A 19,218-nucleotide genomic window follows, 5' to 3' on the forward strand; every position below is an offset into this window, starting at 1 on the left:
CCACAAGATTTCGTTAGCACTACTTCAATTCACATGCTGGGCAGCGGGCAGTTAAGGACTTGGTATTTATTCTATTCCACTTTCATCTAAAAAAATAAATAAATAAAATTTTTTCCACTGCATAGTTGTTGCCAGCATAATATGATTAGTTGGATAAAGGATAAAATTAGGAAAGCAGTGAGAAACTAAAGGGAATGTAATGAAATCCGCCCTAGACAAGACAGGTGTCCTGTACAACCATCAACCGTGGGTTAAAAACAGAAAGAGGGAAAAAGGGGAAAATGATCTGGATAACACCTCTAAGTCCTAAAAGTTAGCCGTTGATTACGAAACTGCTTCACCTGCACTTCTTTTCTTTGAAGGCAAAAACTTTCTTTTGCAGTTCCCGGCCAAGAAATTTCACTGTAAAAAAAAAAGGGATGACCCATATCTACCAGACTGCCGAGCACCCATTTTCTTCCAAACTTTAACTAATAAATACACTGGTATTTATCTGTCTGTCCAGAATTCCAAATGCACAGCCTGAGCCAACTAATTATCTGTCTATCGAACCATGCAATGAGGAATTTGGCAGTGACAGTGAAACAATCGTTTTTTATTTATCTCAGAGACAGCGACTTCTCTCTTATCTCTGCATCGTTTGGTTATTTGGTTTACTAATAAGTCGGGCACACGTACATGTTCCGCTTGACAAAGGTAGGCCACATTTGTGATGGCGATGGTGGAATTTACACTCAGTGGGGATGGCGATGGCCTTACTTTCAAGGCTTTTATCCTTTCAATTTTCACCCCCTTCCTTTTCTCCATGAGCGTTAAATGATCCAATCGAGCTTTTACAAATCAAAGCAATCGGAAAAGGACTGGCAAGAAGCTTGGATAAAGGAGCTGTAGCACACTAGCATGAATCAAGTCACAGACTACATCATTTTGATTCATTTCTTGAAATTCTTTTAGATCAGTTAAAGAAAGATGACAGTCAAAGTAAACAGCTGCGCCAGTATTATTAAACTGTTCTCTTTGTCAAGGTTAGTAGTCTCGCATTGGCACCAAAACTGTGGCAGAAGAAAGGGGGTCCCCTCAGTCCCTCACAGCAGCCGACCAGACCACCACTCGCCCCAATTCCCATGCATTTTCTTACTCAGCCTTAATCCATCAGTTTGGTCCTGAAGTGAAGGGCATGGTTGAGGTTGACTGCCAACTTCGTCTTCTAAATTATGAAAAGATATCCAGCAACTTATTAATTGTCTCGATAAGATACAGCATACATCTAACAAGAGGGATATTTATTCCCTTCTGAGAAGATTCTCAGTAAATTGAATGCATCTTTTCATTAATATTTTTTATTTAAAACTAATTTATTGCAATTCGTTCATTCTCTCTATTGAATTTCAAATAAAACCAAATATGACCCAATATCGTGCCTGATTGAGCATAACTGTTGATATTATTTATCAGTAAATTTAATGTCAACTTCTAATAAATTGAGTCCACAAAATATTTACGTAACACAATAATCAATCTACGCATAGATGGATATAATTTCTGAATTAAAAAAAAAATGGATTTGCATAATGGTGACAATTATAGGAACAAAATGTTTCATTATACACCACAATCTACGAGTGAAAGTGGTACCACTGGCAGCGGCTAAGGCATAGGGTCTCTATATGAAGACAAAAGAGGTCGCTTCCTCTTCTGATTTGTCTCCAGGTAAACTTTTCATTCCCAAAACAGTGAAAGCCCAAATGAAATGATAAATTACTGCTACTACTTACTACTTGTGAAGGATGATTAACAAAAATGTTTTTTAGTACTAAAGAAAACTTCTTTATTCTGTCCGTGCTAAGCTTTTAAGCTACTTGAGGTTAAAGAAGAAGAAAGAAAGAAAACTGCCATTACTCTTTGAGGTTAAACATAAGAAAAAGTTTGATAGCAAAAACAGTTGAGAGAGATGGAGAGAGAAGAGAGAACCCCTTGTGGTATAATGTGTCCGTTCTCTCCCTCTAGGCTTTAACCTCCAAAACTTGGGGCCATTTCAGATACGCCTCGCTGCTCTCATTTCCTTTTTATTTCTGTTTTATCCGTAGTTCTGGCTACTAAGCAATTTGCTTTCTTGAACTCTGGGAAGAGGTTACTTGTAAATTCAAGATTTTGCTGCTTGTTATCTTGGGATTTGGCACAAATATGGATATTTTAAATGTTGATGCGTAGCTTATAAACCCATTTTCAAGTGCTCCCTGTCTGTCTTTAGAACACCAGATTAGTGCTGAAGAAAGCTGGTGTCTTTTGAGTTTGTGAGTCTCCTTTTCTGTGAATCATTCTTAATCCTTTCCATTTGCTTCATTTTTTTTTGTTAGTTTTCTAAATCTTCTTGGCGAAAAGTAGTTGGTGGGATTCTTACTAATTTTTATGGCGTTTGTGGTACATTTGTTCTCTTTCTGATCTGATAGTGCTAGAATTGCTTCGGTGTGTGTTTTTTCATCATTATTTTTTCTCTTTTCTTTCTTTCCTTTCGTGCAAAATGTCAACTTGACAACAAGATCTGGCATACTTCGGCTCACATTCTTGCATTAACTTCACTATATCATTTTGTAACTAGAAGTAATTTGATGTATACTTGATGTAATGTTGCAAATCCAGAATTCTTCAGCAAGGAAAAATTATAAGTTTGCCCTTTGTCATTCTTTATGTTAACTTTAACTATTCATGAAGCTCCAAACAGCTCGGTCAAAATTTTGATTCTGGTTGTTCACCGGGGAACGACAGTTGTCAATAATTGCTGAGTGTTTGCTATAATATGTCAACTAGGAATTTTCCTGGCTTAGACCAGGAAAATCACAGGGAAATTGCCTATTATGATGCTAATACCAGCTTAATGATTCTGTCATTAGTTAATTTCTCCCTCTAGTCTGGCCCATTTTGTAGTAGTAGTTTTCTGATCTTCTCTCTTTAAGGATCTCATTTGCATCTACTTCGAGCTTCTAATCTGTTTCTGTTTTTTAACCATCTAAAGATGATGTATTTGGCTACATCATCCACAGTTGAGTGGATGTGGCATTTATAAATTCATGGGATAAAATTTCAGCTTATTGTGCTCTAAAAGGTTTTTTATATATTTAAAGACTGCATGTAGTTACATTTGATCCATCCGTGGGTGAAATAGGTAGAGACAAGTTACAAGGAGCTGTCGTATTAATGAATCACCTGGGACTGCTTCTTCCCTAGTGAAATGTTTAGATGATATGCTAAGAAATAGAAAGTAAAGATGACAAAGGATAATGTAAGTTTCTGCTTATATAGGATTAGCTTGAGAAATCTTCTTACTCTTTATCTTTTTATGGTTTATATGCAATTAGAAGGTACGTTCAGAATGTATTTGCTAAAGTTATATGAAAACATAGTCTCAGCGAGTGTTTCCATGACATAGTGGAAAAGATATTGCAACATTGAGAAAGTAAGCTGTGCAGTTGTTCTCTTGAGAAACAGAGGATCACCTTGAAGTAATTTTGTAATTCGTCTTGTATCTGTTTGATGAATAAGTTATATTACATAAGGTTTATTTACATTTGACGTCATTCTGGTTTGCTTACCAGCGACAAGTCAAGTCTTGAGTTTTCCTTCTCCAGAGTGTTGGAATTTGAAACATATCATGGCAAACAAAATTTCTGCATTGTATAACAACTGAAAAAGAATAAAGCAAAGCTGCAAGCTACAGTGATGAGATACAAACTAAAAATTACATGAGTGCCTCACCACTCATGCTACTGTTGACTTTTCTAGAAGTTTGAACACAGTATTCATTTTATTTTTGTGTCTCTGATCTTCCTCTGCCTGCCCAAATAAAAATTGAAAGTCAAAACGAAATAAGTAAATGGACAGAATAAGTACCGTAATGCTAACATTCTATCTACAAAAACTTTCTTGTGCTAATATAATAACATGAAAGTCGACTTACTAAATTGATTAATTATGTCTTCTATAGTTGATAAGATTCCATACAAGCATTTTAAAAGGATTAGGCTACTTATTTAGGTGGATAGTGACTCTATATCACAGTCATCTGATGTTCAAATGATAGTGAGGTCTACTCTACCTACCAATTATAAGTTTTAAAATGATGACAATCTTTGTGCTGAGTAGTTCTTGAACTGAGAATTCATTTGGTCTGGCATATTGCTGAGTTCTGAAGGATAGTTGGTTTGGAAAGATCCTAAGCCAACTGCTCCTTTGATAACTGTTAGTCTGAGATAGGTTTTGTGAAGATTCATTATGAATTAATTACATAAAATTTTAGCATTGCAGCTCTGATTTAAGGTAAGCTGCGAATCTATTTCAATAATCAATGACTTTTCTGAATTATGACATTATACCTCTATGCTTCTTTTCCTTTTTTCATTTTGATATCTTTGCATAATATAAAAATACTCACTAAACTATAATTGCTACTTGTTTAGCTTAAAAAACAAATTCTGGGAGACGGCATTACTTGACCATTTCTTCTTTCCCATACAATCATCTTGCTTCTGGTTGACTGATCACAGAGCATGTCATATGGCTGTATCAGAAGTTTTCGTTAATACTCTATGTTATGCTCACATAGAAGGTGGCAATACTTGAAGAATAATATTATTGTGCACTTTTTTCTTATTTTCCATGTTGATTGATTGCTTGACCAACCTTTTATTTTTGATATATTGGTTTTCTTTTTGCCTTCTTTATTTTTTAACTTGGGCTTATCATTTCATGATACCAGACAAGATGCCGATGGGCCCTTGACTGACTTTCAATTCCACCAGGAGAGGAACCATGACATTAGGATCAAAGAAAGGATGGAAGTCGATAGTGCCCCTCCGTCTAAAAGGCAAATCAACTCCCCGCTTTTGTTTGTTCTCCAAGGTGAAGCCTGCTAATTATGGCCCTGGAAAGACACCAGTTTATCTAAACGTGTATGACTTGACACCTATGAATGGCTATGTGTATTGGGCTGGCTTAGGTATATTTCATTCTGGTGTTGAAGGTAAGGGTTTTTATATGCTTATATGCATAGCCATCATGAATTTACCCCTATCTATGAAGAAGCACCCTTTGCTCATCTCTGTCTGGTGCTTCTTGCAGTATGCTTTGAGCTTGTACCAGTTGTTCCTAGTTCAGTTTCCTAGTTTCATTTGAATTTTTTCTGTAGTGTTAGCAAACAGTAGCTAGATGCAAAGTTCAGGATACGAAGTGTCTAATATGCATATATCTCTGCAGATTGTATATCAGGATCTTAATGGTGGAGTGAAATAGTAAGGCCTGTTTCATTGTAGGTTCTGTAAGAGCTTGTTAAATAAAAGGATGTACATATTCCAGGCCTTTGGTGATTTAAAATCTTTTGTTGTTTAGTGCAAACTCTATTATTAGTTGGTTTTCCATTTGCACTTAGCTTAGGATGCTAATCAATAAATAGGTGATAAAGTTACTGAACACTGTTTTCTCATTATTGCACAAATAATGGAAAAAGTTTCTAAGTTCCAACGTAGGCCAAAGGTGATGGTTTTTCTTATACATATACTTCACAGTTCATGGTGTGGAATATGCATTTGGGGCTCACGATTATCCATCAAGTGGTGTCTTTGAAGTTGAACCTCGGCAGTGCCCAGGCTTCAAGTTTAGAAAGTCAATATTCATTGGGACCACATCCCTGGATGCCGCCCAGGTCAGGGAGTTTATGGAGAGGCAAGCTGCAAGCTACAATGGTGATACATATCACTTGATTGTCAAGAACTGCAATCATTTCTGTAAGGACATATGCTACAAACTTACTGGGAGAAAGATTCCAAAATGGGTCAACCGATTAGCAAAATTAGGTAGCCTTTCTTCCACCATAACTCTTTCAAAGGTTAAGATTTTACCCTCGCTTACATGTAGAATTGCTGGTAACTTGGGAAGATTGGGTATCTAATAGAATTTTGGGTAATTTTGAAGAATCATATGAAATTCCATGTTTCTTCTTTCCTTACCAAGAATGTACATTTTTGGTACATTCTTTCCTGATTACAATGTTCTTTCCAAACTGCTCCTTTGGATACAAGTATAAAATTCTTGCTTCTTTGACAGAACATTACTGGGCATTTTCATTAACAGAAATGTATATCCAAATGTTCACTAGATATATACATTGTATAGGATAAAAGGATCAAAGTTTTAGCAATTCAAAAACGGAGAGACACTTGAAACTGAATCAACTCCCAATATAACAACTTTCTTATCATCAGTACATTATTACTATTCTGCTCCAGGATTTCACACTTTCGAAGAGCCGGATACGGCTTTATGTTCTGTTTTATTTTGTTGTATCCACAGGTTCTACCTTCAATTGCATTCTGCCAGAATCTCTGAAAATATCTCCCGTACGACATGATCCAAATTACCAAGAAGATGATAATGAGAAGAGAAGGCTCAGAAGTTCTTTCAGTTGTTTGTCGTCAATCTCAACACGGCAGAAGCAGTTGTCTACATCTTCACTATTTCTACAATCCCCTTTAAAAGGCTGCTTACCACCATGGGAATTGAGGAAGTTTAACAATGGTTCACTCAAGGAACGATGAGACCAGGTTGAATTCTTGAAATCTTAATCTATCAGGCAGTGTTGTAAGTTGTTGTCATGCTTATGCATGCAAGTCAAGCCCCTTTGTCTAGAGCAATTGCCTTAGGAAGGGATAATTCTTGTGACGTGCCATGCCTTCTCTCTCTGTCTCTCAATGTTGAATATTTTGTAACAGTAAGTGTATCTCTTAGAACCAAATGAAGTAGATAAATGCATGCAGTGGAAAAGCTGAATTGTGAGTATCATCATTCTCCAATTTTTCCTTCCTTGCGCTTTTAAAAGCGTTCACTTTCATCTCCTGACACCTTCAAATCACAGCTAGTATTTAGCTCAATTCCTGAACAAATCTGCAATATGACATCCTGAAGTTCTGTTGCTTGAACTCGGGAAAGGGGTCTGTCAGGTTTATTGTCAATGTAGTGATCACTCAGCAAGCTTGACCTTCGAGTTCGAGGCATTATAATTTCATGCCTTGTGCAGGTAGACCTGTTGTCTGCAACAGCTTTCCCGCAGGTTCAGGGCATTTTGGTGCCATAAAACTGAAAACAAGCCAAATCAATGACACGGGGTAACTAGTTTAGGAGTGCTGGGAAAACTCTTACATATGATTTGGTCCCAGCACTCAGTTGCTCGTGAAGGATGTGTTACAATGCCAATAGCACCGGCTACGCCAAGCCATATCAAGTCTTGGTATAAACATCATACCTGATGAGTTAAATGGTGTCTTCACTTTTGGGCATGAGAAATACTGCTTCAAGTTCCACAGGAAAAGCTTTGAGCTAACGCCTGTGCATGGCATTACAAAACCTTAGCTCTTAGCACCAAAAAACGTCTGCTAATATTCAGAAAAGTAGTTAGGATAACGGACAAAAGCATGCTTCTCTCAAACCCGAAATGAGTTGTACACCTCTTCCTAAATGCGTGCGGGGTTCTGAGGATTACTGTTGTTAATGTTTTCTTGCTTCGACACAAAGATCAAGGCTTGGAACTGCTTCCACCCTGAACCTCCCAGCAAAGTAGGCAGAAAACCAGCATCAGGAAGCCGTGGCAAAACCCCATTCCTTGTTCAGTTTAATTTGATCCAAGATCGCCCCATAAGAGACCCATTTGAAGTATGCATGCCTGCATATTACCTGTGATATGTAGCGTCTGAAAAATCCATGTCTTGACATTTTCCGTCTACTATGAATTCTACTATTAGTATAATGTGAAACAAGTTATACAATCTGTAATTTATCTATTCATTATGGGTACGTCGTGTTTTCTTTATCTTTGTTTCAAGCATCCAGCGTGTAGAACATACATAATACTACATTCTAATATGAGAATAGTTCGTTTGGAGAAAAAAAATGAATTAATCTTTCCTACACCCGATAGTGTATACATTATCAGCGTTAAATAAATGATAATTATACAAAATTTATACTTAAAATTTAACTTTTACACACATATCATGAATTCAATGATGATAGTGTATATACTACCCGTGTATATAAAATTTACTCAAAAAAAATACGAGAGTAGTTGAGTAATTTTGGTGACGGTTTTTTTACATTACCTCGAACAATAAATTAGCTCGGATCATTACAAACGTAGCCCCCCCTCCCCCCGACTCCAGTCCACTCTTCACCAAATTTCTACCAGTCTCTGCATGCGTTAACACCATCGGTGGAATTCAGCTCTCTCTCTCTCTCCTCGTTTACATGAGATTCAAGAAGCGACAAGGTCACAGCCCCATCACCAGTGCTTTTTTTTTTTTTCCTCAAAGATGACAGCAGACTGTTGAAAAGCCAAGACCTGAGAGTCAAGAATCGTTTTCAAGATCCAAGTTAATCTTTCTAATCATTATGGCACATTCTTTTTTATTACGATTTTTTTTCCCCTTGAGCGAGAACATAAATAGAATACTAAACTAAACCTCTCCTAGAAATGAATATAAGAATTGTTACACTGGAGCAGTAATAAGCGCTGTGCCTAACATACTATCTTTGATCGGATAAACCAGCTTTTCTGGATCTTTTTAAGCAAAACGCCTAACAATGCTGTCAAAAATTAGCCAGCTTTCAGGATTCCCCAAAGCTACTACATATATGAGCATGGACACACTTAGATGATATTGACAGTAAGAATGCCTCTTCCAGGGAATATGTTATCTAATGCTTCTTCAGGGAATATGTTATCTGCACATAATTTTCAAATTTCATTAACAGAAACATACATATGAATATACAGACCGCGAACCTGAATTACTGTTGACAAAATACACCTGCAGGAAAACCAAAGAGACATTTCAGATTTATAAACACATACTCCTTGCACTAGAATGTTTACCAGAGCAAATAAAAGTATATCGAAAGCCCAGAGGACGTGAAGCCTATAAAAGCTAAGTATACGGTCGAGGAAATAAGAAAACATCCACCAGAAACATCGAAACATTGTATTCAATGGTCATAGTGTTGTAAGTAAAGAAGTTACAGGGAGCATCATACAAAACACCCAACAGTTTGTTTTAACAAGCTGAGATCATCACCCATCAGTTCCCCTAAAATCAACCTATAGATACAAGCAACAACTACAACAACCCAAGGTGGACTAGATATCTTTTCAGTGCCAGGCCATGAAATTATCAATCGTCTTTCTGATGCAAAACAGTAGGTATGCTAGTATTACCATTGAGAGCAGCATGATATACTCGTTTCTCAGCCAAGCCAATATCTGAGAGCACTAAACCACCCTGCATTGCACATCATAAATATGAAATGAGACTGAATTAATCTAGTAACTACAACCATATGATACAGGCATCCAGCATTGACACATCAATGACTTAGTGCTCTATTACCTCACTCTATTCCAAGGTTAATTGTGCTAATATCAGGACTATCACGCCCATTTTTCATTGTTGAAACTTCCCTTTTACAAATCTCTTCATTTTGCAATTTACTTTTGTGTAAATACTACTCATTTTGTTAAAATTAACCCACATGAATTGATCCGATCAAAATATACATCTTCATCACATCCAACAAAATCATTTCACTAAAATCCTTGATTTAGCACTTTCAACCAGTACCCAAATGTCTGAAAGTAGAAATGAAATTCATGTGAGGCGTGTGATTATTCAAGTAGAAATGATTTAGCACTTTTAACCAATGATTATTGATTAAAGCATCAGTAGAGTTTTATAGCACATCAAACAAAAACTGATACCAGATGAAAGTAGGACTGTCCATTTCATCCACTGACCATAAACATCAATGATGGTCACACATTAAATCAAAATCCCTACCTCATGAGCCATTAACCTCCTGACGTTTTCTGCATAAAGCCTTGGATCATCCTTCTCTTGCTGCGATGGGTGATACACAGGTAGCTTTGTCACCTCCATGTAATTTACAAATTGGCAGAGAAGGAAAAATACATGTCTCACCTGCATGAAGATATATTCATCAATATGAGTGGGTAAAATCCAAACCTGATCCTGTCTCAATATATGGTAGTATGCAGGGTGATTCCAATTGGGCCATGGACTACTGGTAGTAGACCAAACACCTACCCAGTGTGTGCTTTACTTTTAAATCATATTGAAACAGGTGGCAGTCATCAAACTTTGCCATAACGCACAATCTGGTCTTTGAAAGAAAGAAAATGGCAAAAACTCCACAACTACCTAAACATTAACAAGTTCCTAAGCACATTCTGATTATTTCAAGGAACTGGCAGAAAAGCATCCAGGGGAGCATTTAAAGTGGGAACAAATGCAAGACTGTGTGATCAAGAATGTAAACATGATGAGCAGAACCAGCTAAACCTAGCTATGTGATCAAGAATGTAACTATAACGAGAAGATGAAAATACTCACTCCAGAAATGGAGTCCCAGGCAGGACTGAATCTCTGGTATGGATACCTTAAAATAACCGGGAGCACAGGAGCTTTTGCCAAAAAGGCACCAGTTTTAAATGGAAGGAGGAAGTCTCCATTAGTTGTTGTGCCTTCTGCAAGCACAAAAAAGAAAACTGTTTAAGAGTAACTGCAGACTGAGAGAGCAAAATCATGTCAAACATGTAAAAAGGTGATTTGGAAGAAAGACACAATTCGTCAATTTGGTCATTATAGTTATGTTCAGCCAGAGACAGTCTATACCAACTGAATGTCAAGTTGAAGTAATGTAAAAGCAGTGGAACATCAAGGAAAAGCAAACCTCTGGTATTAATATACCGTCCAAGGAGAATGCGATATTCCCCTTGATCAAACATGTTAAAAATACTAGAGACATCTCAGGCTTTTGAGTTCCTTAAAGGGTGATGACCATAGTAAAACAACACCTGAATGAACCAGCAGTCCATCTAAGCAAGTTTCCATCCACTTAAACAGTGTAATTTACTGCTCTGAGATTTGCTATCAATGCATTAATTCATGGAATATACAAGATTTCGTACATTTATTTGTGGAACACACAATTTTGTACATCAATTCATGGGACTCAATTCGGCTAGGTTTTGACATCAGATGAACCTGCAGGCCACAAAAACAGAGAATATGTGGAGAAAAAGTAATATGCGTAGAAGTAGACTGACAGGCTGAGGGATTCCCCAGATGCCAATTAAGAATTTACATGACTAATAACCAACAATGGATATAATGAACAAGGAGCCATTTTAACAGCTAATCAAAGTACAATTGAAATGCATGGCAAAATACAGGTTAGACTGCTGCAACTCTCGCGGATAAAAGTGGAAATGAAAGTTGGACACGTAATTTCTTGAAACTTCACTTCTAGCCTCTCATTATATAAATGCTCCATATACAACCCCAAGTACAATCACGAGTACCTAAGGCCTGTTACAACACTCTGGCAGAAAACCAATTGAATCAGAGATACTAACAGTCACTGAGGATGACTATCAGATGAAGCACTAAAAAGATAGGGAAAATAGCATCATAACAAAGAAAGAAGATAACCTGGAAAGAGCATCATCATAGGGGCATTCTTATCCTGATGAGCTTCCTTAATTCTGTCATTAACAATACCTGTGAGCATCATATATCTTAAATTAGAAAGCCAGGCAAAGTAAAAAAATTAGACACTAATCGATTAGACATTTAGATCACCAAGCTTGTTTGAGTAAAAAATTTGAAATGACAGCCTGTCAGGCATGATAGAATAGAAAAATGCGTATTATGTATTTATAAAGCATCTTCCACCCTTACTGCTTTGCTTGACATGAAACTTTCACACGAAAATCAGCAGGTGAAAGTAACCTTTAGCTTTAGCAAGCAATAACCGCCATGATGATCATAAGTTCAGGTTTTAACCATTTCAAGCAGATCAGCAGAAAAAGTAGTTTACCTGAGACACCTTTGAAGTCGGATGATTTCGACTCCCGTTGGACATAGACACAACCAAGGCATTTGCTGTAAAGAGAAGGTAAAGAATTTAAAGGCACCTACCACCAACTCAACTTCTGATAAACACGGGAGAAAAGGAAAGAATCCAGAACAGCATAATAATCATTTCTACAAGGCTCACAATTTCAGAATGTTTTGGACTGAAAAAAAGCGCTCATTTCCTGAATAACGGCTCTAGAATTCAATTCATTTTTGCAAGTTGAATGCATTGAGAAACTATAAAGGAAGAATACTGCTCAACCAACTACACTAACTGATGACTCAGTTAGCATAAAGCTGACGTGATATATGCAAGTTACAGGAAAAGTCAAAACACAGGTGACAACAAAATTGAGACAATCACAATTTGGCTCTCTGCCAGCAGACAATAATTTCATATAAAATGTCACAAAACAACCTGGGAGAAGAAGATATCTGTTCAGTTTTTCCTAAAAAAACCTGCAATGGTCTACAACTTAAGTAGCAAATGAATCCAGAGTGAACTAACCTGATGAGACCAACTAGAGGAAGTTTAGCCACTGATCTCTTCAATAATACAGACAGACACATGATCAAGAAAAATAGAAAAGAAACATGTCAGTCAAATCAACAATAGAATAAGTATCAATTTCCTAATCCTAGGGAAACATTGATGTGCAAAAATTCAAAGACCTTGGCAACAAAGCTGGGAAAAGAAGATGACATGTGGTACAAGATATCCAAATAAGACACATGATTTGAAACGATCACTCCAGGTCTTGCAGAATCTTGTGATTGATCCTTCGACTCAGTCTGGAAAAAAAATCAAGTCAAAACAATTTTCAATTTTCATAACAGAACCAGAACCTTTAGTTAATAATACAATCATATCGTACAAGGTATGCAGAAAGGTTGAGGAATAAAATAATTACAAGTGTATGAGTCAATAAAACTATGCAGACTAATTATCATCATAAAAGCATGACTCATTTCCTAATCTTAAACTGCTAAAAGGACTTGAACGCTTGGATCATAAAGAACCCCTACAGTGACTAGCAGTCATCTTACTTAACACCACTGGTAATTCTATCTACTGTATCTATCCAAAGTCCCCCTTAACACCCAAACATGTACTCGCTTTCTTTGAAAGATAAAGACAACTCACTCACCTCAAAGGGTTACTTCAGTTCAGTTCATACAGGGTTTATTCTTTCACTATGCCCTCATTTGTTACAACACTCATATATTATGGGCGGATTCACAAAACAGCAACTTTGAAAGCTTCAAATCAAGCAAATTTCCGGAATGGTTTAATATCATATGGACCTTGAAGGACCATCATCGTTTCATACTGTTAGCATCCAACAATAACAGACGCTAAAGGCAATATACCGGGAAGCAACAACACGTCCTTTAAACGAAGTAGGATATTGACATCCTATGGAAATATCCACCCACAATCACATACCCAAATTCATGCATACTTAAACTGTGACATATCTCAAAGGTTTCATTTTATGATAGTATAGTATAAACCTCTGACCGCAGAGATTCATGCATAAATAACTAACTGTGCTGTTTCCCTCACATACTTCTTCCCAACAGATGCTTCTGTTAGAAGTATGCCATTTTTAAAATCACTACAATATCTTCCTTCATCATTTAATGGCAACAATTAATGAGCTAGACCACCGTCCAAGAGCTTCAACCTCCAATTTTTCTGTGTTTAACCCACCAAAGTTGACAGCTTGTGAGTTCCTGAATATCCTAACTGTTTCCAGTCAAAGAGATTAATGCATGACATCAAGCTCCAAACTTTATCACATTTCTCATCCAAAATAGTCCACACTTCAGCAACCTAAGCTTCCCAAAAAAAAATTGAATTAGAAAATTCTATCACGCAGATACGCATTCGAACTAGCTGTTGAATGAATTTAAAAGACCAGCGACTGAACTTCAAGTAAAGAAGTTTCAAAAGCACATGCACGCCCATTGAACACCAGTTACACTACATAAAATTTCCAGATAAGTAAAGAAGTTTCAAAAGCACATGCACGCGCATTGAACACCAGTTACACTAAATAAAATTTCCAGATAATTCAGTAAATTAGAAGCAATACCGAAAAGGATACCTGGGTACCAAACTTCCCATTGAAACTAACATCCACGATGTCCCGATGAGTTTCGCTAATCCAATAAAACCCGAAAATAAAAAGCAGAGCCCGAGAACAAAATCTCCCGGTTTGGACGATCACAGCCCTCCTCCACCCACCCATGTGAGCATAATCCTCCTGCTCATCCTCCCGATTCGGAGCCAAAAACGCTGTACAAATCCTACAAATGAAGTAATAAAGCACCAGCACCGTCAACCCAGACACCAGCCTCAAAGGCACCAGCGTCACCAGGGCCAAACCCAGGAGCAGCTTCTCCACCCAGGGCAAATCGCCCCGACCCATTACCCCATAAACATCGCGCCTGACGTAGGCGGCATACTTCTTCTCCAGCTCTTCAATGTCAGGGGCGGTCGTGGTGGCTGGGTTCTGGGTCGGGCCGGGGGGCACAGGTTCGGGTTTGAGAAGCGGGCGGTCATCTTTTGTTAAGTTATCATCGACGGGTGGGGACCGCTGGGTAGGTTGAATTTGAGCTGGATTCGGGTTAAGGGTTTTCAGCTCGGACTCCATTTATTTAGGAATAATTTAGATCAAACAAAAATACTAGCAGAGAAGAATTGAAGCAGAGTTACAGTAACTTGATTAAATTATGATTGGAAAGCCATTAAGGTCTTTGATATTTTGGTTAGCAGTAAAAAATCCCAGAGAAGAGGAGAGGAGAAAGGAGAGGAAGGTTGGAGTTGAGTACTTTTGTTCTCTTTGTGTTTAGACCTCTCAATTATTCCTTCAGTCCTACTGGGGCGGGCTGAGGAGAGGAGGGGGGGAAGGGGGCGGTGTCCTTAGATCTAAGGAAGAAAAACCCGACAGGATAGCGATAGTGATAACGTGGGATTGCACAAGTTAAAATTAGTTTGTTTTTGGGTCACTCTGGCTGCTACGAATGAGGTTCGATTGCGTGCGTGTCAAATTTTTTCAAGCGGCGATGGGATGGGCATCAGATACGATGAGGAAACTCCTTTTTGTCAGTTTGATTTGATTTAGGAAAGTAGACGAAATCTAGGTGGTATTCGGATTAGTGTTGGTGTTACAACCACTAATACTCACCGTTCAAGGAAAGAATTCTAGTAGAAGGTTTCCATGACACGAAGAAGTCTGTTTGGTGTCAAAATTATACTCTTGCAAGGATGCGTCCACTTTCGGCATAAATTGTTCACATTTAGCATATTGTGTAATTAAGGAAGCACATAGGAGTATCACCTAAGAATCACCTCACTATTCTAACAAATTGTTGCCCGCACTGAATAGCTCGACTGGATTCCGCTAGGAAATCTTTACTCCAAGTCTTTGATTCGAGTCCCAGCTGTTATGTCTTGGACATCGGTCGGGTCGTTCTACTTAGATGCTATGGGATTAATCGGGTGTGGATCCGAATACCCATAACGTCGAAAATATATATAAATCAAATTGTTTGCTTCTAAAACTAGACGAGTAAAACTTATATCCTTGCCTTTCTATGTTGCGTCTCTCATGTCTAGCAAGCTTGTCTGCACTGGAAGCATAAAGCATCTTCAATAAGAATAGTGAAGTAAAGATGATGATGGTTATGCAAAATTAGGACTCTGTCTGTGTATGCTGATAAACAAAGGCGTGAACTCAAATATGACTGCAGTTGGACGTGTATGCTGCCAAACAAAGGCGTATAGATGATGATGATGATGGTTATGTAAAATTACAAGCACTGTGTCTGAAGGAACCTCATGAATCTAGTAGCTTTGCTCAAAGATATTGAAAGTTACATTGCTGAAACTGAAACTGTCACAATTGGCAGGAGTCTCTGATGCGGGTGGATCTACTGCGCACACTCACATTCTCAGAAACAAGTGCTAATCTGTCAAGAGTGCATCCATGAGGTTGATATATTGAAAGACCAAAACTTTTTTTCTCTACCGAGTTTAAACCAACCAAACTTTTTTTTGTGAAAAAAAAAAAAAGAGTTTCCTAGAACTCTGAGACGGGCACATATGGTTAAATTTATCTCACCCGGTGAAGGCAAGCCAAATTTATATGCTGAAGCACAAATGAGTTCTCAGTGATATTCAAATTTTTAACCATGACTGCATGGACAGTTCCAAACACCACTTACTACATAGTTGTCGTAATTTAACAATGGATATCCCCTGCAAATGAACTACACATCCAATGGATTCATCCAGTTATGCAATAAAATTTTCCCGTCCCAAGTCAACAATCCAAGCAAGTTCCCATCTTTACTCATCAAAATGCTGAATGTTTCTGCTGTATGAACTTAAAAACGTGCCCAATTATTTCACCATACCTTTTCAACTGGCGTTCTCAACAGACTAATTATTGCACAATGGATGTATATTTTCTATCTCTCGCAAAACACGAACACGTAAAGCTCAAGTGCACAATTATGAATCAAAGTTCTGCAAACTGAAACTAAATCTGATATGCCTCCATCCTGTGATAAGACAATCTTAACTCGTCCAGCATTTCACTTCATTTCCTTTACAATTCTCACCGACAAAATATGAGCTCAATGACCCATTTTAACCAAGAGTCACCTAACTTTTCAAAGAAATGCAAAGCATAAATCACGAGAAAGTGCCCACAAAACAAGAACCCTCACCTCTGGCATTGCAAAAGATAAATATGTCATATTTGTGAATGAATAGATTAGCAGAGAACACAAAGGACCATACAATTTTTGCGGTCCGTTTATCGTCAGTATACCAAAATTACAACAATTCCCTCGACCATCATTTTCACTGATCTTTTATCTATAACAATCAAGTGGTATCTTATGATCAATCATCTAGTACCCTGTTTTATTTCCAGGCCCTAAAACTAGCAAGAAATCCAATTTTTGTGAGTACTAATGATAGCTGACAACAGCCCAGCTGACGAAATCAAGAGAGGAGCCGACAGCCTTCCTTTACCATCACGAACATCAGCCAAAGCCATCAAACTATCAGCCAAATCTTGAACAACGGAAAGCCTCTTCAACAACTTCTTCTCCTTTAGCTTCCTCAACTTCTCCAGTTCCTCGGCACAACCGATTCCCCTCAGCCCAGAAATCTTTACAATCGAAATCAAACAAGCCTCATCTTCATTGATCCTCTTCAATTCCCTCACCTTCAGACTCACACTCCCAATATACCCAATAAACTCTAACCAAGCACTCATTTTCTGCAACCGACTCAAATTCTTCTTATCAATCAGACCCGCCTTAGCTAGCCAAACAAACTGTTCGATAAAATAGTACAATCCCTCTCCTCCATAAGCAATGATCGAAAAGATCAAATCTTGATGGGATGAAAAGCAAGAAGAGCGAAGGGCATTAACATCTTGGACGAATTTACCTAGGCGAAAGGCTTTCCGACTGAGGCCGACGCTGGACTCGAATGATTTGAGCCGGGGAGTAATGGTCTGGCCGTCGGATAAAAAGGAAGATGCCAGGATGATTTTTGTAGCGTATCTTGAGATTTTCAATAGCTTATCGACTCCATCGCGTCTGGCTAAGTAGGCTTCGAGTCGAAGCAAAAAGTCTCGATTTTTGGAAATTGGATTTTGCGAAGACGACGGAGGCGATGCTTTTGCTTCCATTGCTGCCGGATTATACAGGCCGGAACTGACTTGAGAAAGTTTCGAAATGAGAAGGAAAGAAAAAAGCAAAAAGTACGGAAATGAGGGTCTGTTTGGATTGTAAGTTATTTTGGATTATTTGAGATATTTTTACTGTAGCACTTTTTGTAATGTGATGTATGTGAGATAAAAAGATATTGGGAAGATAAAAAGGTGTATTGGAAATTGTAAAAATGATGTAAGCAAATAAAATTGGGAAAATTTGAAGCAATCTAAACAAACCTGTCGATGTTCTGGTTTCTGTCGTTATACGACGTAGTATAAACTTGTTCGGGAAGACCATGAATGGAGTTATTCCAGTATGTTAAAGAGAGCAACTCGGTCGAGTGGGTGAAACGGACTGAAGTGATTGGAGAGTGACTTTCACGTTGAATGGAGGTGCGTGCACGCTAATCGGAAGGGATTTTGCGTTGATAACTTGTTTTGCGTGCCAAAATAGTGCAGTCGTCATCGGAAGTGGTTCTTGGGCTAGTGACATCTACGAAATCTTGGGCTGCGGTTGCCCCAGCGTCATTTGTGTATTGGACCATATGTTGAGGTCTCTCAATGACTCAATAATAATGTCCATTTAGAAAACCCCACAAAGCCCGAAGTTTATTTTTGTCGATATTTGGTAAACTTTTAGGTGACGCTTGAATTGCTATTGTTTAGGAGTTTTTTTATTAGAAAAATATATTGAAGTAATTTAATATATATAAAATAAAAAAATAATTAAAAATATGTTCATGAAAATGTAAAAATATTTCGATAGAAAGTGCAATCCAAACACTGCCTTACTATTACAGGGCACCACACCAGGTTGAAACTGTAGGATTTCGATTGATTGAGATACAGAGCATTTGATCAGAGGAAGTAAAGATGCTAGAAGTTGGAAATCATAGCAATAAGCCAGTGGAGGCAAGTAGCGTGGAAAGATGAGTAAAGGTTGGAAATAGAGAGATAATGGATGTTTGTATTCTGTATTATTAAAACATTAGTTGATGTACTAATACAGGGCTTTTATTTTGCTTCCGGATTAGCCCAAGTGGACCTTAAATCCATGAAATAATTCCTCCTCTTAAATTAAATACACTGCACTAAACAAGAAAGGTCCCCCGGCATGCCCATGATCTTAGACCCTTTTGTGTTTCAAAGGCACTTCAAAAAAGTACTACTGGAAACAGCTCCGTCAAATTGAAGAATTACGCTAATAAATGAAATTTAGGGCAAAAAGGTTTGCAATTCCTCCAGTTTATTACTAACCCATAAGGAACAGTTAAAGGATTCCCCCTCCCCCCACCCCAAAAAAAAGCCCCCAGGGGGAAAAATTAAAAATAAAAATAAAAAAAAAAAAGAGAAAGAGGACTGGCATGTCCAATAATGGGTGGATGAAGAAAGAGTTATTAACATATATAGTAAATGTGTGAATGCAATTGCCTCAATTGAACCCAATTGCTGATGTGGCGCTCTCCCATTGGTTGATTGGTGGTAGTCCTCCAATTGATTCC

At 37.8% G+C, this 19,218-nt stretch overlaps 3 protein-coding genes across 19 annotated transcripts; 1 reads left to right on the plus strand and 2 right to left on the minus strand.

Moving 5' to 3' along the window:
• Positions 1-1,691: 1,691 nt before the first annotated feature.
• LOC113712530 (deSI-like protein At4g17486) lies at positions 1,692-6,828 on the plus strand. Of its 2 annotated transcripts, none has more exons than XM_072067522.1 (4): positions 1,692-1,710; positions 4,754-5,017; positions 5,559-5,846; positions 6,343-6,828. In XM_072067522.1, the coding sequence occupies exons 2-4, from the start codon at positions 4,807-4,809 to the stop codon at positions 6,585-6,587; spliced, it is 744 nt and encodes a 247-aa protein (XP_071923623.1). In that variant the 5' UTR covers positions 1,692-1,710; positions 4,754-4,806; the 3' UTR covers positions 6,588-6,828. The 2 variants fall into 2 exon arrangements, with proteins under 2 accessions (XP_071923623.1, XP_027091817.1); XM_027236016.2 differs by lacking the exon at positions 1,692-1,710 and adding an exon at positions 1,836-2,294.
• On the minus strand, positions 6,485-15,145 carry LOC113712529 (lysophospholipid acyltransferase LPEAT1). Of its 16 annotated transcripts, none has more exons than XR_011821944.1 (14): positions 14,075-15,145; positions 13,690-13,812; positions 12,648-12,767; positions 12,484-12,521; positions 11,938-12,002; positions 11,550-11,618; positions 10,449-10,582; positions 9,876-10,016; positions 9,257-9,320; positions 8,828-8,852; positions 8,145-8,365; positions 7,455-7,719; positions 7,292-7,372; positions 6,485-7,125 (listed from the first exon to the last, which is right to left on the minus strand). XR_011821944.1 is itself a non-coding variant. In XM_072067520.1 (11 exons), the coding sequence occupies exons 1-10, from the start codon at positions 14,633-14,635 to the stop codon at positions 8,833-8,835; spliced, it is 1,335 nt and encodes a 444-aa protein (XP_071923621.1). In that variant the 5' UTR covers positions 14,636-15,145; the 3' UTR covers positions 8,041-8,383; positions 8,805-8,832. The 16 variants fall into 16 exon arrangements, 7 of the variants coding, with proteins under 7 accessions (XP_071923621.1, XP_071923620.1, XP_027091815.1 ...); XR_011821943.1 differs by having other exon boundaries at positions 8,145-8,383; XR_011821942.1 differs by having other exon boundaries at positions 8,805-8,852.
• Positions 15,146-16,718: 1,573 nt separating this feature from the next.
• Positions 16,719-17,820, minus strand: LOC113711835 (peroxisomal membrane protein 11A-like). The gene has a single exon (XM_027235058.2). The coding sequence runs from the start codon at positions 17,690-17,692 to the stop codon at positions 16,934-16,936; it is 759 nt and encodes a 252-aa protein (XP_027090859.1). The 5' UTR covers positions 17,693-17,820; the 3' UTR covers positions 16,719-16,933.
• Positions 17,821-19,218: the final 1,398 nt, after the last annotated feature.

The sequence above is a fragment of the Coffea arabica genome, chromosome 10e (genome assembly GCF_036785885.1).
Source record: "Coffea arabica cultivar ET-39 chromosome 10e, Coffea Arabica ET-39 HiFi, whole genome shotgun sequence".
NCBI classification, from domain to species: domain Eukaryota; kingdom Viridiplantae; phylum Streptophyta; class Magnoliopsida; order Gentianales; family Rubiaceae; genus Coffea; species Coffea arabica.